This window comes from Macrobrachium nipponense, chromosome 10 (assembly GCF_015104395.2).
Source record: "Macrobrachium nipponense isolate FS-2020 chromosome 10, ASM1510439v2, whole genome shotgun sequence".
NCBI lineage: Eukaryota > Metazoa > Arthropoda > Malacostraca > Decapoda > Palaemonidae > Macrobrachium > Macrobrachium nipponense.
Window position 1 is genome coordinate 105381224 of NC_087204.1, and position 22500 is coordinate 105403723.

Sequence of the window (22500 nt, forward strand, 5' to 3'; positions counted from 1 at the left end):
AACTAAACCGTAACTACATTTCATATATAGGCAAAAGAATCGAAACTGTAGTCATACTAAAGGTAAAGACACTAAACTCTAATTATGTTATATTATATGAACAAGAATGGGTACAGTAATTGTATAAAAGTAAGAAAAAACGAAACTGTAAATACATCATAAATACAAGAAGATTCGAAACTGTAATTACATATTACGTATGCAAAAAGAATCGAAACTGTAATTACATATTACGTATGCAAAAAGAATCGAAACTGTAATTACATATTACGTATGCAAAAAGAATCGAAACTGTAACTACATATTACGTATGCAAAAAGAATCGAAACTGTAATTACATTATACATGTGAAAAAAAAATATTACAAACTGTAATTACATTATATATGTAAAAAAAAGATTAGAAACTGTAATCACATTATACACGTGAAAAAAGTTTAGAAATTGTAATTACATTACACACAAGAAAAATGGTTCGAAACTGTAATTACATTTTACGCACGAAGAAAGAATCGAAACTGTAATTACGTTATACACGTGAAAAAGTATTAGACTGTAATTAGATGATACAAATGGAATAAGGTTCAAAACTTATTATATTAATTAATGCATAAGGAAAAAATACGAAACTGTAATTACATACATATGAGAAGATACGAAACTGGAATTACATTATACATATGAGAAAATTCGAAACTGTGATTACATTATACATATGAGAAGATTCGAAACTGTAATTAAATTATACATATGAGAAGATACGAAACTGTAAATACATTATACATATGAGAAGATACGAAACTGTGAATACATTATACATATGAGAAGATACGAAACTGTAAATACATTATACATATGAGAAGATACGAAACTGTAATTACATTATACATATGAGAAGATACGAAACTGTAATTACATTATACATATGAGAAGATACGAAACTGTAATTACATTATACATATGAGAAGATACGAAACTGTAAATACATTATACATATGAGAAGATACGAAACTGTAATTAAATTATACATATGAGAAGATACGAAACTGTAATTACGTTCTACATATGAGAAGATACGAAACTGTAAATTACATTATACATATGAGAAGATACGAAACTGTAATTACATTATACATATGAGAAGATACGAAACTGTAATTACATTATACATATGAGAAGATACGAAACTGTAATTACATTATACATATGAGAAGATTCGAAACTGTAATTAAATTATACATATGAGAAGATACGAAACTGTAATTACATTATACATATGAGAAGATTCGAAACTGTAATTAAATTATACATATGAGAAGATTCGAAACTGTAATTAAATTATACATATGAGAAGATATGAAACTGTAATTACATTATACATATGAGAAGATTCGAAACTGTAATTAAATTATACATATGAGAAGATATGAAACTGTAATTACATTATACATATGAGAAGATTCGAAACTGTAATTAAATTATACATATGAGAAGATTCGGAACTGTAAATACATTCTACATATGAGAAGATACGAAACTGTAATTACATTATACAAATGAGCAGATACGAACTTGTAATTACATTATACATATGAGAAGATGCGAAACTACAATTACGGTATCATCCCAAATAAAAATTCGAAGCTGCAACTATGCTACACAGAGGCTGGAGTCAAATTGCGCAGAAGAACTGAAAAAGCTGAAGAATGAGTTCAACTTCGTCCGATGAAGAATGGAGAGCCGCCCATACGTACACTGGGACGCCATTTGATACTCGACAAAGGAGGGAGGGTAGTGCCGCCATCGCACCTCACGCGGTGCACTGTAGGCATTACTTTTAACGTTCTTTGCAACGTACCTTCGGCCTCCCTGCCTCGACCCCTTTCACTCCTTTTACTGTACCTCCTTTCATATTCTCTTTCTTCCATCTTTCTTTCCTAAACCCTCTCCTATCAACTGACAGGTTGTAATTCTGTTTCACCTTTCAAACCTTTTACTGTCTATTTCCGTTTCAGCGCTGAATGACCTCATAGGTCCCAGTGCTTGGCCATTGGCCTAAATTCTATATTCTGTTCAGTTCAAACCATATTTGATACTACAAAGACAGTAGGGATTTTTTTTTCTTAGAAAAAAAATTGTAATCAGAAAGTTAGAAAAAAATGTAATAAGAAATTAGAAAAAAAATAGTGATCAGAAAATTAGAAAAAAAAATTGTAATAAGAAAATTAGAAAAATATTATAATCAGAAAATTAGAAAAAAATTTTAATCAGAAAATTAAGAAAAAAAATTGTAATCAGAAAAAAAAATTGTAATAAGCAAATTAGAAAAACTTGTAATCAGAAAAAATTGAAAAAAAATTGTAATCACAAAATTTCAACTAATGCTTAGGAATTAATTATAGAATTCCTATTCAAGTAAATAAAATATAGAAAAAAGCATTCTGAATAATTTGCGAATAAAAACCATATATGCTTCTAAAATATGACTCAGCAATTTCTGATAATGTCTGCTAAAACGATACAAAATGCGCATAATGTAATTTCAACTCTTCAGAGTAAAAAGGGTCGCATATAGCGACCAACCCAAAAAGAATATTCTTATTTACGTCACATCCTAAACCTCAAACCTTGCCGATTGTGACGCCATAAGTCTTACTCACCAGGAAAAAGGAAAATTGGAACAGTCAACAAAATATAAACAAAATGTATTGATAAAGAGATCAGATTAATAAAACTAATATCTGTTATTTGTGATGTTTTGTCATTTCCCAGGTGCGTTGAAATTGTACTTGTTCACAACCGTGTTCGGTCACTTACAGGGTGTCCACAAAGTCCCACAGTACCAATACGAGTATTTTGATTTATTGTAACGGTACTGGAACTTTATGGACACCCTGTATGACAGTCAGACTGAGCGTTTGAATGGCTGGAGACTTAATATTGATACTAAGAGAAAGTTCTATATCACGAAAGGGTAAATATTTCGTTAATTTCTCTCTACGTAGTTCACTGATAGGGTCAGATTTCCCATACCGAATAGAAATATTGGGCATTTTCGTATACGAGAGATCTAAGTATCTCTTCATGGGCAATGAGCATTCATTTGCATGTGTTTTTCAAAAAAATCATCATATAGTATATATCTATATATATATATATATATATATATTATATATATATATACATATACATATTTATAATATATCTACATGTATATATATATATAGATATATATATATATATATATATATATATATATATATGTATATATAATAAGTGAATTAAAGAATTATGGAACTCGCTAGTGATATAAAATATCACTTTGATATTCATGGCATGTCTCTAACAATTCAAAGCAATGTAAACCCGTTGGCGATACACACACACACACACACACACACAAAAGTATTACTTGTCATTAATCGCAAGACTTCCTATTCAAATGCGTCGTCTGGTCGTCGTATTCGACCAAGTATACCGTAGCAACCATGCCGCATTTCAACCTACTTACGGATAAATAATACAAACCAAACGGCGGTTAACCGTGTAGGTACAATATATACAGGTTTTGTTCTGTTACCTGAATATGGTGCGGAACGTCTGCGCATCGTGAGTTTCGTTAATTTTTCCTGTGTTTGTGGATCTGCAGTCTCAAACGGTTGTGTGTATGTTCGTCAGTGCTGTGTCTGTAGTATTTATATATTTGTGACGTCTAATACTGTGTATCAGTCCTTCGTCAATGGCTTGGAAATAAAGTTGAAACCGGTCAGGACCTACACCCCGACTCTTTATTTTTCACCGTGAATATGTGTATGATATATATAATATATATATATATATATATATATATATATATATATATATGTATATATAAATTATACACACACAGAAAAATGAATGAAATACACAGCTTGTGTTATAAGCTGCGCCACTGTCAGATAACCAAACAAAACCAGTATCGCACACGGTCGCATGCTTTTCGAGGAATACTGCAATATGTAGCGTCCCCCACAAGCACACCTCCCTCCCCCCGCCCCACCCCACCCCCTTCGCAGGTACCTTCCCCTCCCCTAACAATCAACACATTGCTACCTTCGCGACCATTATGTTGTCGATTAATCAAGTGTGGGCCAGGGGGTGAGGGAGGGGGGGGAGAAATGGGTAGGGGGCATTGTTGGTGGCTGAAAAAATACAGTTTAAATAAAGTACATAAAAAACAGGAAACCAGAGACGGTATTATAAGAGAGAGTCGAAAACTAATGACGATGATGTATAATCTTAACTATCATTATTGTCACCCTCAGTAAGCTAATTATATTATATATATATATATATATATATATATATATATATATATATATATATATATATATATATCCTTCTCCATTATCTTACCTTATTTCAAACATAATCATTATGATTACTATTCCTTTGAGTTAATTCCTTTCCCCCAAAAAAACCACCCAACACCCGCCTCTCCTCTCTCTCTCTCTCATAGAAGTTAGCTCTCCTCGCAATGCAATCTTTTTTTTCTCTCTCTCTCTTTGCAATGCAATACATATTCCTCTTTTTGCTTTCTGTCTCACCTCTCTCTCTCTCTCTCTCTCCTCTCTTCTCTCTCTCTCTTTCAGACACAAATCTCCTCCCCTTAATCGTCACCATTTGTCTAAATTTAGCCCCCCCCCCCCCCCCCCCCCCCCCACCACCAGGTCCTTTTTTTCCCTTCCCTTCCCATTTCCCTCTCTCTTCTTTCCTTTTCGAGACTCTCTCTCTCTCTCTCTCCCTTTTACTAATTATTATCGACGTCTTCATCACCGAGATATGCAGAGGTGCCAGCAAAAAATTTCAATGCATCAGCTCCAAGATTCTACTCAAGAGATAATAACTGTTTTTATTATGCAAGGGGATATTGCAGATATGGAGAAAATTGCAGATTCAGACACAAAATGAATAATTATGATGAAGGAAGAACAAATATTATGAAAAGTTTGGATTTTTTAATGTCAGAATTTCTGGAAATGAAAAAAAGAACAACATACCAGAACAGGAAAGAGACATGGAAAATCCTTATTATTACCAATAATTAAATGAAGGAGAAAACACGCATAAAACCATCATAGTGATGAATGCGCAGGGTTTAGTTACGAGTAACTCAAAAAGAAAAATAGAGTACTTAGAAGAACTAACCCAAATTGAAAAGAAAATAGATATAATGAATATAAGTGAAACCTGGTATTCCCATGAGACTGGGAATGATGATCAAATAAAAGGGTTTCAAACTTATAGATCAGAATAGAAAAAATAGGAATCAAGGGGGAACCGCAATATATGGGAAAGACAAAAAACAAGGAAAAATATATGAGAAATATAGTAACTCAGAATGTGAACTAATAGCGGTAGAATTTGAATCTGAAAAATTAATGAACATAGTAATATATAGACCTCCTAATACTAAAGAGTTTGACTTAATAATAGAAAAATTGGATGATATATGTAGAAATCACAAGGACTGGACTATTCTCCTATCTGGAGACTTCAACTTTCCTTTCGTAGACTGGAAAGAACGAATAGGAGATTGTGGATGTACTTATACATAAAAAAGAGAGTAATAGTAGTGCAGAAGATAAGAGGCAATTCGAAAAGCTATTAGATATGCTACTAGAATACAACATTCAACAAATAAATCACCTGCCAACAAGAAAGGAAAATACTTTAGACCTAGTATTTGTGAACGAGATGAATTATGTTAAAGAAATAATAGTTTATAATGCGAGTATTTCAGACCATAATGTCATAGAATTAACAGTCCATTCCAAAGCAAGTGAAAACAGAGATAAGCAAGAAATGAAAAAGTGGGAAGGATATGGAAAATACAACTTCTACAGTAAAAATATAAAATGGTCAGAAATAAATGAAGAATTAAACAAAGATTGGGATAACATTTTTCGTAAAGTGATGACATAAAGGTAAATACGGAGATATTATATAAAATATTAGAGAAAATAGTGGATAAATATATACCGAAGAAGAAAAGTAAACATCAGTCATGCATACCAAGAGACAGAAGGATCTTGTTCCAGAAAATCAGAAAGTGGAAAAAAGGTCTAGAAAAAAAAAAAAAAAATGCATGGAAAGTTATAGAACTAAAAAGTAAGATAGAAAATGCAGAACAAAAGATTATACAATCAAAAGAAAATGAAAAACGGGACTTGAAAGAAAAAACCCTATAAATATCAAGCAAAATCCCAAACTATTATACTCATATGCGAAGAAGATGAATAAAAGAAGAATAGAAATAGGCCCTCTAAGAATTGAAGGGAGATTAACGAATGAAAAAAAGGAAATTTGCAACATACTGGCAGAACGATAATAAGAGAGAATTCACCCCTAGAATAGATAATGAAGATAATGATATAGAAGTAAGGGTGGGATGAAAATAGTGAATATTTAGCTGACATAGATATTAATGAAGCTGATATTGTGCAGGCTATTAATGAAATTAAAAATGGAGCTGCTGCAGGGCCTGATGGAATTCCTGCTATTTTGTTAAAGAAAGTAGTTCATTCTATCGCAAAGCCACTTGCAATATTATTAAGACAAAGTGTAGATACAGGCAAGATTTATGATGAGCACAAATTAGCATATATTACCCCTACTTTCAAAAGTGGATCAAGACTAGAGGCAAGTAATTATAGGCCTGTGAGTCTAACATCACATATTATGAAAGTGTATGAAAGGGTAATGAAGAAAAATATTATGAAACATTTAATAAAAAATAATTGGTTTAATAAAGGACAACATGGTTTCGTACCCGGAAAAAGTACACAAACCCAACTGTTAGTCCACCGTGAGAACATATTCAAAAATATGAAAAGCGGAAATGAAACAGATGTGGTTTATTTAGACTTTGCAAAAGCTTTTGATAAAGTAGACCATAATATATTAGCGAGAAAATTAGACAATATCGTGGATAAAGTAGGAAGATGGTTAAAAGAATTTTTTACACAACAGAAAACAGATAGTTATTGCAAACGACGAGAAATCGGATGAAGCCAAGGTAATATCCGGTGTGCCGCAAGGTACGGTGTTAGCTGCAATACTGTTTGTTATTATGATTGAAGACATAGACAATAATGTTAAGGATTCGGTAGTGAGTAGTTTCGCAGATGACACAAGAATAAGTAGAGAAATTACTTGTGATGAAGATAGGAACGCTCTACAAAGAGACCTTAACAAAGTATATGATTGGGCAGAGGTAAATAGGATGGTATTTAACTCTGATAAATTTGAATCAATAAATTATGGAGACAGAGAAAGAAAGCTATATGCATATAAGGGACCTAATAATGAGAAAATCACAAATAAGGAAGCAGTTAAAGACCTTGGTGTGATGATGAATAGGAACATGTTATGCAATGATCAAATAGCAACTCTGTTGGCAAAATGTAAAGCAAAAATGGGAATGTGTTACGGCACTTCAAAACAAGAAAAGCTGAACACATGATTATGCTTTATAAAACATATGTTCGTAGTCCACTTGAATATTGCAATATGATATGGTACCCACACTATCAAAAGGATATTGGCACAAATAGAGAGTGTACAAAGGTCCTTTACAGCTAGAATAGAAGAAGTTAAAGACCTTGACTACTGGGAAAGACTACAATTCTTAAAATTATATAGTCTAGAAAGGAGAAGAGAACGCTACATGATAATTCAGGCATGGAAACAGATAGAAGGAATAGCAGAAAATATCATGGAACTAAAAATATCAGAAAGAGCAAGCAGAGGTAGATTAATAGTGCCCAAAACTATACCAGGAAAAATAAGGAAAGCACACAGGACATTAATCCACTACGCACCAGCATCGATAATGCAGCGTCTATTCAATGCGTTGCCAGCTCATCTGAGGAATATATCAGGAGTGAGCGTAGATGTGTTTAAGAATAAGCTCGACAAATATCTAAACTGCATCCCAGACCATCCAAGATTGGAAGATGCAAAATATACCGGAAGATGTACTAGCAACTCTCTGGTAGAACATTAGAAGGTGCCTCACAGCTGAAGAAGAGGGACCTGGGGCAACTCCCGAACAAGATGTAAGGTCTGTAAGTCTGTAAGGTCTCCATCCTCCTCGACCTCCTCCTCCTCCTCCTCCTATGTCAACCTTTCACACTTTGGGACGGGCATCGGGTTTCCCTGGAAAAGATCGATTGCTGCCGGCCAGAAAGAAAAAAAAAATAACCTTTTGCAACAGCAGGGACCGTTTGTCTTTTGTTTGTCCGCCACAAATTCTCTTCTGATATACCCTGTGACTCTCTCTCTCTTTCTCTCTCTCTCTCTCTCTCTCTCTTCAGTGCCTCAAGGAGATCGTAGTTGAGAACTCCCTATGTGTCGCCATATCTCTCTCTCTCTCTCTCTCTCTCTCTCTCTCTCTCTCTCTCTCTCTCTCTCTATATATATATATATATATATATACATATATATATATATACATATATATATATATATATATATATATATATATATATATATATATATACTATATATATATACACGGGTTATTACAATCCACAATGGTGTAAAATCCTTATGTAGTATTATAAAATATATATTTTATATTTTTTTAGACGATATGCCACACTGTAGTGAACAAGACCACAGATGATGGTCGAAAGCTCTTTATTTACTTTACATAATATATATATTAATACTATATATGGATTTTACATAATTGTGGATTGTATACCCATTTACTTAGAGGTACGACACAGTAAACAGCTTCTACATATATATATATATATATATATATATATATATATATATATATATATATATATATATATATATATATATATATATATATATATATTATATATATATATATATATATATTTCTCTCTCTCTCTCCCTCCAGCGTTCTTCCCCTCCTCTCGTGATTCTGTCGCTTTGTGATAATTGAGTGATTGGGTAAAAGAAAAGGAAGAAAACTGTATGTAAAAGCAATTGAATGAGAGCCTAAAAAAAATAAAGAAAATTGATATCAACTCAAGTCGGTTTATATTCTCAAATTAATTTTCGAGTTAAAATCTTTTTTGGTAACTGCGGCCTGAGTCGCAAATTGACAATTACGTAGAAAGGTGGGAACGAGAAACTGGAGTCACAAACCTTAGAGTTAACGCAAGGAAACTTTCTAGATAGAAAGTTATATAACTTTATTTCCTTAATTTTACACCTTGCGAGAATACGCGTTCAGTTGTGTAAGAGTCACTTTTCTCAGATAACGTTAAACACTTTGATGGTTATTCTATCAAAAACTTGAAGAACCCGTAGTAGAAGTCTCTCTCTCTCTCTCTCTCTCTCTCTCTCTCTCTCTCTCTCTCTCTCTCTCTCTCTCAAATTTTATCTGATAAAACACATAAAACAAACTAAAGAATAAAACTCCATGTTAACACTCGATAAATCAAATACCTGCCAGCAATTGGAACTTCTTGGTAAACCAAAATAAATCAAATACCTGTCTGCAATTATAACTCCTTGGTAAACCAAAATAAATCAAATACCTGCCAGCAATTAGAACTTCTTGGTAAAACAAAATAAATTAAAAGACCTGCCAGCGATTACAACTTCTTGGTACATTATAGGCTATATAGAACTGAATCTTAAAAGGATACTGAATGAAGCAAACACAGAAACAAAAACAAAAAAAACATCCTTTAGTAATTCGGTTACAAACCACACACGCCCCCTTAGACTGGATGCCTGTGCAGCGCTTTCCACCGAAATCTCTATGAATCATAACTGCATCATAATTATTAGCCTTCCTGCAACCTTGCTAATTCTCCCTCCCACGTCGCCAGCAGCCCTTCTGCAGGAGAACAAATCCCCAGCCGTCGCATCCCGCTTTCTGCTGCTGCTGCTGTGCAGGTCTTTCGTCACCCACCCCCTCCCCCGCCCCACCCTCCGCCCCTTTTCCCTAGAGTAGATGAAGGTCCTCGTAAAAATAAAACTGGTTCGCGTTGCAAGGTTACAGTTGGGAGGGGGGGAGGTATACCATGGTCTAACACCCTGGGGGATTCCACCACCAGCTTATGGTTGGGCTAAGGAATATAGAACTAAGGCCAAAAGGCCAAGCGCTGGGACCTATCAGGTCATCCAGCGTGGGAAGGAAAATTAAGAACAAAAGTTTTATAATAAAGTCGTGACAGGAGGGATGTGGAGAGTAAGATGTAAGAGATAATATGAATGGCGGTACAGTAATAGGAATGAAATGCCATGCAACTTGGAGGTAGAGTAAAAGGAATGGAACGGCATGCAACTGGGACCGAAGGGACGCTACAAGGAACCTTAAAGTGACGCCTACAGTGCTCCGCGCATGAGGTGCACTGACGGCACTACCACACCCAGGCCACGGGGTCCAGCTGGTAGTGGTGGTGGTCCGCCCATGAGTGACCTGGGCCAACGTCGAAGAAGTTTTACGACCCTGACGCCGGGGTAATGGCGTATCTGGCGAGACTTCAGTCCTTCAGTCTATTTTAATAATATAAAGGAAGTCATCCTTAGCTTGATCCTTATATTTCTTACATTCCTAAACAAACTCTTTACCTGGCTAAAGGTGACGCATCTCTTCGCATTTGCCGTAGATGCTAAAACTTGCGAATTCGCATATATCGATAGGGGCTCATTTATAATATTATAATATCTTTCTCAAAATGGAAAATATTTATAAGGTCTTATTTATATTGTAACATCTTTCTCAAAATGGCAAATATTGATAGGGTCTTCTTTATAATAATATTATATCATCTTTCTCAAAATGGCAAATATCGATAAGGTCTTATTTATTATATTATAATATCTTTCTCAAAATGGCAAATATCGATAGGGTCTTCTTTATAATATTATATCATCTTTCTCAAAATGGCAAATATCGATAAGAATTTTATAATATTGTAATATCTTTCTCAAAATGGGAAATATCGATAAGGTCTTATTTATAATATTGTAATATCTTTCTCAAAATGGAAAATATCGATAAGGGCTCATTTATATTATTATAATATCTTTCTCAAAATGGCAAACATCGACGGGGTCTTATTTATAATCTATAATATCTTTCTCAAAATGGAAAATATCGATAAGGGCTTATTTACAAAATATATCTTTCTCAAAATGGCAAATATCGATAGGGTCTTATTTATGATACTATATCTTTCTCAAAATGGAAAATATCGATAGGGGTTTATTTATAATTTATAACATCTTTCTGGAAATGGCCAATATCGATAAGGGCTTATTTATAATATTGTAATATCTTTCTCAAAATGGAAAATATCGACGGGGTCTTATTTATTATATTATAATATCTTTCTCAAAATGGGAAATATCGATAGGGGGTTATTTATGGCTTTCTCAAAATGGCTTCGTGCCAACTTCGCGTTAAATGTTCGTTATTCTTTCTGCAAATTAATGTAATTCATTTGGAAATTAGTCCGGGTATCGTAACTCGAAAGATGGCATTGAGTAATTGAAGATAATTGTCGCGACCTGATACTCTCTATCAACTACTTCTTTTCTTTTCTGCTTCTTCTTCTTCTTCCTCCCCTTCTTGTTCTCGTTGTTCATCTTGTTCTTGTTCTTCTTCTCTTTTTTTCTGCTTGTTCTTCTTCATGTTTTTCTTCTCCTAATTCTTCTTCTTCCTCCTAATTCTTATTTTCCTCCTCCTCCTCCTCCTTCTTCTTCGTCTTCTTCTTCTTCCTCCTAATTCTTATTCTTCTTCTTCGTCTTCTTCTTCTTCTTCCTCCTAATTCTTAGTCTCCTCCTCCTTCTTCTTCTCCTTCCTCGTAATTCTTATCCTCCTCCTCCTTCTTCTTCTTCGTCTTCCTCCTAATTCTTATCCTCCTCCTCCTTCTTCTTCTTCTTCTTCCTCCTAATTCTTATCCTCCTCCTTCTTCTTCTTCATCCTCCTAATTCTTCTTCTTCTTCAAAACGACGAAGAGAGGAGACAGAACCTGCACAAACGAAAAGCACACCACCATCCATATATCGATCTCCCCACAAAAACTGACGTACGTGACGTGCAGAGACGTCGACGACGATACGACGATACATTAACGATACACCATGACGTAACTTGCGAGCTATTATTATGAGATTACAATTAGCGGAGCGACGACTCCGTCGTAAGCAAGCTTATTCCAAAGTTGTAATTCGCCTTTAGAGATACGATTATGGAGGCAATAACACAAGTTTTGATGGGTTTTCGCGATAATATCACCTCCTCCTCCTCTCCTCCTCCTCCTCCTCACGTGAGGGTCTCCAATATGCAGTGGCACTGTACTTAGGAAATTAATTGCGGGGGGTGGGTGGGGGGCAGACACACACACTCTCTCTCTCTCTCTCTCTCTCTCTCTCTCTCTCTCTCTGCGTGTCATACATCAGGCACGGTGACAGGCTAACTTCCAGCGTCGTATCAACTAATTGCTACTTCTAAGACACTTTCAATTATGAGATAGGGACTGTATGCTATATACAGAGAGAGAGAGAGAGAGAGAGAGGAGAGAGAGAGAGAGAGAGAGAGACTGATCACGTTGCAGATTGATTGTGTTTTTTTTTTACGTTTTTCAGAAAATTTTCGATCTGTAATTTTCTTACATTTATATCTGTCATAGTAATTATTTTGTTATAATTTATTTTCCCTCTTTTCTTTTTTAAAGTGATTTCTTCGTTCTGAACTCCCCATTACCTTTCCGTTACTACTTTTTAATGAACACCATCATATTCTGTGGAGGATTCTTGGATTTCAAGCCATAAAAAAAATTTGTGTACATATATATTATTTTATTAACAACTTAATATCGCCTTCAACCAAAGGCCCCAAGGCGAATGAGGGACGACACACAACGAGTACCCTCCATTCACAAAAACGCCCGTAACTTAACCTCTTCAGAGATAACCTCTCGAGAGGTATCGATCCTGGCGTTGACGAGGTATCTTTTTCCTTTCTCCGAGCGAGGTCGAGAGGGAGGGAGATATATAAAAGCAAGTGTCTCTCAATTCCTTCTTAATTAATCTGTTTTTGTTTGAATTTTGACAAGTTACTGGAAATACTTGATTGCCGAGATGAAGGAGATCTGGTGTCACTGTACTGCAAAGCGAAGATTCCAGAACAGCTGGTTTCTTTATTCTACTTTGTTATGCTCACATATTTTTTAAAAAATCCATCTGTTTGACACTGAGACTGACAACTCGAAAAGATTCAAATTCAACTGCGGTCGTATCTAAAGCATTAGATGCCTTTTTGAGGATTATATAAAACGAATACAATGAAAGATATTTACACATAACACCAACTTGTAAGTCTGCATTTTCTTTCTGTAACAAAGTGCGGGGTAATACTACACGATTTTCAATGACGTGTTGATGATCAGGAATCCTCTAGCAGCGATGAATTCTCAATTTAGGGAGGATGGATGCAGGAATATGAAGGATCTGTAAACAGGATTATCACTAACGTCCTACATTAGTTCTAAAGACAACTGGGCTTCCATGGTGCCCTCAAAACATGCTGTAAAACGACAGTACATCCCAAATATTGTTTTTTTTAAACTAAATAAATTCTAATGTTTCAGACACTCAGACGCTTCAAGAAAGCAGACAATACAGTTTTGTTAAAGGAGGCGAAAGGAAGACTTAAAATTTAAAGCAAAACTGACTGCACTTTGATGATATATATATATATATATATATATATATATAATATATATACATATATATATATATATATATATATATATATATATATATATATATATATATATATATATATTTACAATCACAGTACGGAAGACATTTCATACAATCGCACACTTACACAATCACCATATACAATTTTCGCGCCATGGAACAACATTTTTTGTTCTTTTTTTTCCCCTAAAAGAATGAGCCTTTCACTACCACCCTACAAGAGGGTGAGTTTTGCAATCCGTTACCCACCCTCCCCACAAACTGCTGCTACACCCAACTCTTCCATTCCACACCACACACACACACACACACACACACACACAGTACACCCTCGAAAGCGAAAACGATTACCGAAATCAACGTCATTATTCTTAGCAACTCGGCTTTAGGTGTGTGTACACACGGTATTACACAGCGGAGGACTTCCGGTAGGGGTTTGGGGGGTGGGGGGTGGGGGGGGGAGGGTTTCAGCTACTTTAAGACGTAATGTCACTAAATAACATTCTTCCACTCCCCGGTCCCCCTTCTTCTAGTAATAACAGAGGGGGGAGCTCCCTACATTTACGGCACTTACGGTTTTTATTAAAAGGCAAAACATAGTTCTTCCCTTTCTTCGAGAAATAAGAATCCCCAGGTGCTGTCATTACGGCAAGGCGTCCCTGAGGGAATTTAGAGAAATGATACCTATTTAAAACTCTGCCGTGACAGAGAGCGAAAGTATATATATATTCGAGGAAATGACGAAGTGAGCAACGGAAATAAATATATACTACTCAATGCTGCTCCCTTTTACACCCACCCACTGGTTATTCGAAGCTACTTAGCAGTTGTTTTCCTACTTCTTTCTAGCTCTCAGTTGTAGTTTTCAGACAGACCATGTTTGTGATATGTGCACGACAAGTTTCCAGCATGTTGGTGATATGTATACGACAAGTTTCCCACATGTCTGAGAAATGTGCACAACAAGTCTCCATCATGTTTGTGATATGTACACAAGTTTCTAACATGTTTGTGATTTGAGCACGACTTTCTCATATGTTTGAGATATGTGCATGACATGTTTCCAACATGTTTGAGATATGTGCATGACATGTTTCCAACATGTATGTGATATGTGCATGACAAGTTTCCAACATGAATGTGATATGTGCACGACAAGTTTTCAACATCATTGTGACATGTCCACAGCAAGTTTACAACACGTTCGTCATACTGTTACTGAGACCCTCTGCTTAGAGACGAAGGCACAACAAAGATTGCAGTGCTTGGCAAGGCAGCATTCCGACGTAGTACTCGCTTCTATTTGGCGATCGATTCTCCGCTGATAGAGAGAGTGATGAAAGGAAAGGAACAAGTTGCACGCCGCTTGCGTGCACACCCACGCGCACGTACACAAACACAATACTTTTATGTATATAAATAAATAAATAAATATATATATATCACAAAAATATAGAAGGCTTCAGCAGTTTGTGGCGCTTCATTGGACTATCCTCGTGCTCATTCATCCGTTCATCCACCCATTCGTTCATCCATTTCGTCAGTGCCAAAAAGACAACACATTGATCAACAGGTCTTCCGCTTCTCAACATGACGTCATAAGTTTGGCTAAGATCTCTCTCTCTCTCTCCCTCTCTTTTTATGTGTGTGTGTGTGTGTTTAGCCTACTCTCATTTCCCAAAGCTCGTTAATTTAGTTAATTGATAGTGGTTACCGCCATGTTTTCTTGGATATATCTCTCCTGCATTAAAACTCGTGTATGTATACACATACAATCATGCATACGTTTTTATGGGCTCCTTTTATTAGATGGAATTCTGTTGTAACTGAACATTTTTACCAAACATATATATATATATATTATATATATATATATAATACTATATATATATATATATATATATATATATATATATATATCCCATAAAAACGTATGTATATATATATATATACATAAGTATGTACAAAGATTTTTTTTACGGACAATTATTGCCAAACTTAAAGCTTTTCTGTTTTAACAAACACAAAACTGTACTACAAAGTGATACAGCCTATACTATCTTCTCAGAAAAACGCAGGAAACTGAGTAAACATTTGTAATAATACACTGAATATTTATACAAATTTTTATCTAAACATTCCGTAAAAAATAACAGCTTATCAAACTCATTCAAGTTCTTTTATCTTAGCATAATAAAGACTTTTCATCCCCCCCCAAAAAAAAAAGTAAATATATATAAAGATAAATGGAAGAAGACCAACTTCCTCAAAAGATTATGATTAAGGCGTGACCTGAAACAAACTCCTCTCAAAAAACTCAGGAAAAAGGGTAACTACCATACTCATCCATGCACTCTTAAAAGCCGCAAGACACACACACTCTAGTAAGTATTTCGCGTTCGATTTGCGTCTCTGGTGAAGCATCTTGAAGGTTAACAAGAAAATTAAAGGCCGAATAAAATTCCCAAAACGTTAATTTCTATTATGAATGAAATACTTGAAGTTATTTAAACAAGTGAAAAAAGGAATGAATTTAGTTTGAAATTGATCTGTCACTAGTCTACATTTCCACAAAGAGGAGAAATATTGCAAATATGCCATGCACTCTGATACACAACACCACCACCACCACCACCACCACCACAACAACAACAACAACAATAATAATAATAATAATGATAATACTTTTTAGTAAAGCCGAAGGACGCATAACTGTATATTATAGTGTTAAAGATATTTTTTCAATTATTTGCCATTTTTATCAACTTCACAAACTACAAGATGCAAGATCAAATTTCGAAGTTGAATATTACAAATAGATAGACTGGCATATAACTGATAATATAATTCGAAACTTTATTCTAGTCTAGATCAGCGCAATAGTATAAGGGTGAATGAATTGGTGAATAAATAAATATATAAAAAATAAATAATATTCAAATTTCCAACCAAATAAATCATTAGGTTATTAATAAAACTTTTAGTCGAACTGCCTGAAAGGGAAAAGAAAACTAGATTTTTTTTATCTGGAAAGTACCCTCTGGTACCGAGATATGTTTATATCTTTTTGTTTTGTTTTGTTATCTACAGAATACCGTCTTCTACACAGAAATGTTTTCTACAATTTACCGTCTGCTACCGAGAATGTTTTTTTTTTTTTAATTATTTTTTATCTAGACGGTATTGTCTGCTACCGGCAAATGTTTTTTTTTCTCTAGAAAGTATCGGCTGTTACCGGAAAATGCATTTTTTTAAAATCTGGAAATACCGTCTGCTACCGTGAAATGTTTTTTTTTTTATTTTATATCTAAAAAGTACCGTCTGCTACCGAAATTTTTTTTTTACATCTAGAAAGTACCGTCTGCTACCGATAATTTTTTTTTTTGTTACCCAGAAAGTACCGTCTGCTACTGAGAAATTTTTTCTTTTTATTTTTTTTTAAATTTGGAAAGTACCGACTGTTACCTAGAATTTTTTTTATTTAGAATGTACTGTCTACTAACGAAGATTTTATTTATTTTTTATCTAGAAAGTACCGTCTACTAACGAGCATTTTTTTCTTAATCTAGAAAGTACCGTCTGCTAACGAGCATTTTTGTATATATTTTTCATCTAGAAAGTACCGTTTACTAACGAAGATTTTTTTTATTTCTTATCTAGAATGTACCGCCTGCTACCGAGAATTTTTATAATTAACATTATTATTTTTTTTTGACGAGTACCGTCTGCGGCCCTCTTTCTCTCCCCCCCCCCCCCCCCCCCCCCCCTTTCCAAAGCATAATAAGGATATGACGATAATTTTTCATATAACAAACAACGTTACCGCGCCCGTCTAATCTATCAAATATAAAGGCATTATCTTTATAAAATATCAAATACATCACAACCTGGATAAAACCGACGATATAAAAAAGAACATTAATAATGCAAAAATAATAAATAAATAAATAAATAAAGACATCACATCCTGAAAGAATAAAAGCAAGAAAAGGGAAATCCTACAGGAATCCCACATGGAAATCCTACCTATGACGTAGGAGTATCCGTCGAGGGTGAGGTAGCACTTGGAGACGGAGGACGCCCTGGCCTTCGGGTGGTGTCTGACGCGCCGCACGGGGTCGCTATTACTCTTGTGCAGGTTTTCCTTCGTCACGCCCATCGTGGTGGGTCGTGAGGCAGCCATAGCAAAAGGCTGCTACATCACCGCCCCTTCCCCCAATAGAGCTGGTGTGACCTTGAGGGGAGGAGTTCTTCTTCTTCTTCTTCAGGAAGGTGCTGGTAGCGTTGGGAGGTCCTCCTCCGTAGGGAGGCCACGGGAACTATTGATTCCCCCAGGGAGGGGGAGGGGACGGAGAGAGGGAGGGAGGGAGGACCTTGGTGGACCCAATTCGTATTCTCCCCTACGGGCGGTGGTGGTCCTGTTGTCTGAATTTGGTGGACGAAGGCGTAGGTGAGAGGGAGGGCGATTCCATGGTGCTCACTTTTCCCTTCTTCTTCTCTCTCTCTCTCTCTCTCTCTCTTTTCCTCTCTTTCTCTTTACCACCTCTATTCACAAGTTTCCCTCCGATTCATTTTCCTTCACTTCCGCCATGAATAGTGTACACTAACAAAGTTCCTCGCGAACTAACAAATCTCCTAAAACAAAAAAATATTTCCACTATCACCAAAAATAGCACCTCAGCCAAGTGACCACAAGGGCTAAACTCGACTGTCTTCGCTAAGATTGAAAAAACATCTTGTTTTCAATCACCTTGGACTTGGTTTGCTTACGATTTACATTCGTTCATTTAATTTGGGTTGTGCTGTTTCACAGATATACAGTGCTGTCAATGGTGTTGACAGATTCAATTAATGTGGATGAATATGAGAATATGATGATGTGGATACGATTACAGATGCATTTTTTTTTATAAAACAAAAACAAAAATGTCGTCATTATAAGCGGGAACGTACGAATTAATAATAATAATAATAATAATAATAATAATAATAATAATAATAATAATAATAATAATATAATAATAATAGTAATTATCATTATTATTATTTTTATTATTATTACAACTACTTCCTAATGATGGAAAGTATATAAATTAAGACTTACACAAGTATGCAGATGTACCATTAGAAAATAAATATATAGATAAATAAAAGACCAATGAATAAAAATGAATAAACTGAGAGAATGTAGGCTTACATGAACTAAAGTAGGCTAATTTTAACCAAGTTAAGTAAATAAATGAAATAAAGTCAATTATTAAATATATTAAAAGTATTCCACACTTTCACAAAAACCATTTACACGAGCTCTCCTTTACAAAGTCACTTAGCAACACGATGTTCTCCTTCACAAAATAATTGACAATATGTCATCTCGCCTTACGGTACAAAGATCGGCTTACAAAGGAGGGGAAAATGAGAAGAAAAAATGAGAAAAAAAGAAGAGAAGAAAAAGTGTGAGAAAAAAGAGAGAGAAGTTCGATTGAAAAACGAGGAGACAAATGATAAGAAAAGAACAGAAAAATTTTAAAAAATGACAGAAAACATGGGAGTAAATAATTGGAGAAAAAATGAGAAGATGAATTAGAGGAAAATGAAAACAAAATGAAAAAAATGAGAGAGAAAAAGGAGTGAATATGGGAAATTAATGAGATAAAAAATGAAAACATGAGAAAAAGGAAGATAAAAAATTAGCAAAAGTAAGAAAAATGGGAGAAACAACGAGAGAAAAAAGTTGAATAAAAAATGAGGGAAAGTAAGAAAAATGAGAGGAAAAATCGGAATAATGACAAAATAAAAAAAATTAGAGAAAAATTAAAGAAAAGTGAGCGAGAGAAACAAGTGAGAAAAAAAGCATTAAAAATGAGAGAAAAAGATATAGAGAAAAAATGTGCATAAAAAGTGAAAAAAATTTAAAAAATGAGAGAAAAGCAGATAGAGAGAAAATATGAGTCCAAGGTTAATTTTTGAAACGTGTCTCGCTCTCGTGAAATTCTCCTATTAATGTAATGAGGCTCCCATTACGGGAGATGAAACCAGATGTTGATTTTATCACGATTTGAGCAGTTCTAAGAATCACGGATTTCAGACTGTTGAACATTTATTATGATAAAAAAAATTAATAATGTACTGCATCCCAGTTTATGCTTCTATTCTTGAAATTGTAAAGGACTAACATTGCATGAAATTCATATTTTAAATATTGATACTGCTGGTATTTAAATTTGTATAATAAGTTTTTTCCTTATACAAGTTGTTTGAAGATGGGTTTTTGTTTTTCTTATAACTTGACCTTGAGTCTGTATATATATATATATATATATATATATATATATATATATATATACATATATATATATATATCATATATATATATATATATAGATATATATATATATATATATATATATATATATATAAGGCAAATGAAGCATACAAGAATGACCTCTCTTTGCAATTCAAGGATTTTTTTTTTTTCAATACTGCACAATTCGTCTACCACGTAACTGGGCTCAGCACCCCCCACCCCCCCCCCCCCCCCCCCCCACACACACACACAAAAATAAACAATACTCAACAAATGAATATTGCTACGAAAATGAGATGTCCTATCTATGCAAAATTGACTAGGCTACTTTACGAAGGACAAACATTCTCTCTCTCTCTCTCTCTCTCTACTTTGAATTCCTACTTTTTAATATCAAATCCCTTTTGTTGTCTCACTCTTCCTCCTTCCTGTTCTGAAAAGAAAATCGTTCTGATTCAATTTGAAGCCGGTACTATGGAGCTCACAGCAAGGTGGAGTGGGGTGGGTTTGGGGTGGGGTGGGGGAGAGGACACTGTTTCTCTTACATTTCGGCCGGAGGTAGAAGGGGTAAGGGAGGGGGGAGGGGGAGATGGAGGGACTTGGACGAAACGAATGCTTTGCAGATCTGCAATGCGGCTCCCTGATGCTGCTGTTAGAGAAGGACAATGAAGATGAAATCAGGGAGGATTCTGGCGCCCCCGCCGCCCCCCCTAACGATCGCCTCGTGCTTGGAACACTGACAAGGAAGGATTCCAAGGACTCCACAAGGAATTCAAGGACTCGCCGGCTGGGTGGATTACGCGAAAAGATTCGCCAGTCTTATGTATCAATCATTTTTTCCCATTTTTTTTCAGCTTTAATTTTTTTTCCTAATAATTCCAGGGGAATGACTTGCTATTTTCTCTATCTCACAACTGTCTTGCTTCTGAATTCTCTCCGCGCCTCTTTTTTCCCTCATTCCTGTAACGAGAGTTGTGTTTGTTATGGAACTCTCTTGTACGATGTAATTGGAAAAATTCTTAATTTGAACCCCATTTTTTTCCTTGAACGTTTTTAGATGAAATACAGTTTCGTTCGTTTTATAATAGATTGTTCATTAAAAACAGCGACCCCGACTAGGGATTGAGCCCAGAAGACAAAGCAGAAAGAGGGTATGAGACCGCTGTGACGTGGACGACAGACTGAATCGATTTACAGAAAAGTTTCATGGGAAAACTGCGACCCCGAAAAGTGATTAAGCCGAGAGGGAGACTACGAGGCTTCTATGACGTTGTCGGTTGATTTACCAAATCTGATTATTTCTAAATCGGATGATTTACCAATTTGGTAATTAAATGGCTCAGCTCTTCCGACCTTTTCGAAGAACATATCTCTTTTTCTCTATCTGACAAAATGTCTTTGTATGTTTTTAAATAATATATTTTAATATAGTAATAATAATAATAATAATAATAATAATAATAATAGTTGTTCACTGTATGTTTTAATAATAATAATAATAATAATAATAATAATAATGATAATAATGATAATAATAATGAACAAATAGTTGTTCATTACAATATCAATTACCCTTCTACCCATAAAGTTCTCGGTGGTTAATAAGGGAGAATGTCTCACCTTTAACGGACAAAACCGATATAAAAACGGGGGGGGGTCTGAGCTCCCTAAAGGCGGTGTCCCAAGAGAAACTTTTTTTTTTTTTTTTCTTTTTATTCTCCGGCGTCTTTTGAGCCTCTCCTTGCCACCGGACTTTTTATGCCAAGTCCCGTATGTCAGCGGCGAAATGAAAGTCCCCCGTCTCCACCAGCATACGATTTCCATTTTGTCGCCTGTCGTTTGCAAGCGTCTCTTATTCGTGGACTCTACGAGTATTATTCGTGGACAGTACGAGGCTTATTCGTGGTTGAGAGTTTTGAACGGGTCTTATTCGTGGACTGTACTCGGCTTATTCGTGGTCGATCGATTCGAGAGTTTTGAACGGGTCTTATTCGTGGACCACACAAGCGTTTTATACACGGACGATACGAGTCTTATAAAGGGTTCCTTTTACGTGAGGATTGTCATTTTACGTCGGCTGAGGGGAAAAAGGAAAAAGGTTTCCCTTGCAAAAGGAGAATAAAGGTGATATAAAATTAAGATGGGAAATGATAAAGAAAGATAGAAGAGGCAGAATTATGCAGATAAAGAATTAGGATAAGGTATTTGGACTTGATGGTCGAAATACACATGGAAAGACCGACATGATAAGGATATCCAGGGAAATAAATCTTCCCAAGGAGATTAAGATGCAAAGATAAAATAAGGACAGGATATCTTGCAAGAGAATAATGTGATGAAAATGTCAATATAACAGAATTTAGAAAGAAGAAAATAAATCCACACAACATGGTTAGGATGCAAAAATTAGGATCAAGAAAGAATATCTTGTACGAGAAAATTCTATGC

The 22500-nt window shown here is 35.0% G+C and overlaps 1 protein-coding gene across 9 annotated transcripts in view; it reads right to left on the reverse strand.

Moving 5' to 3' along the window:
- Positions 1 to 22500, reverse strand: part of LOC135223872 (dual specificity calcium/calmodulin-dependent 3',5'-cyclic nucleotide phosphodiesterase 1-like) — a 580011-nt gene that overhangs the window by 75344 nt on the left and 482167 nt on the right. For 4 of the 9 annotated variants that reach the window (XM_064262779.1, XM_064262776.1, XM_064262771.1 and 1 more), the window contains exon 2: positions 17772 to 18380. The exons of 3 other annotated variants lie outside the window; for them this stretch is intronic. In XM_064262779.1, the coding sequence (XP_064118849.1) occupies positions 17772 to 17928 (157 nt within the window). In that variant the 5' untranslated portion in view covers positions 17929 to 18380. Of the gene's footprint in view, positions 1 to 17771; positions 18569 to 22500 lie in introns of all 9 variants that reach the window. 2 more of the 9 variants (XM_064262775.1, XM_064262774.1) reach the window with 1 other exon arrangement.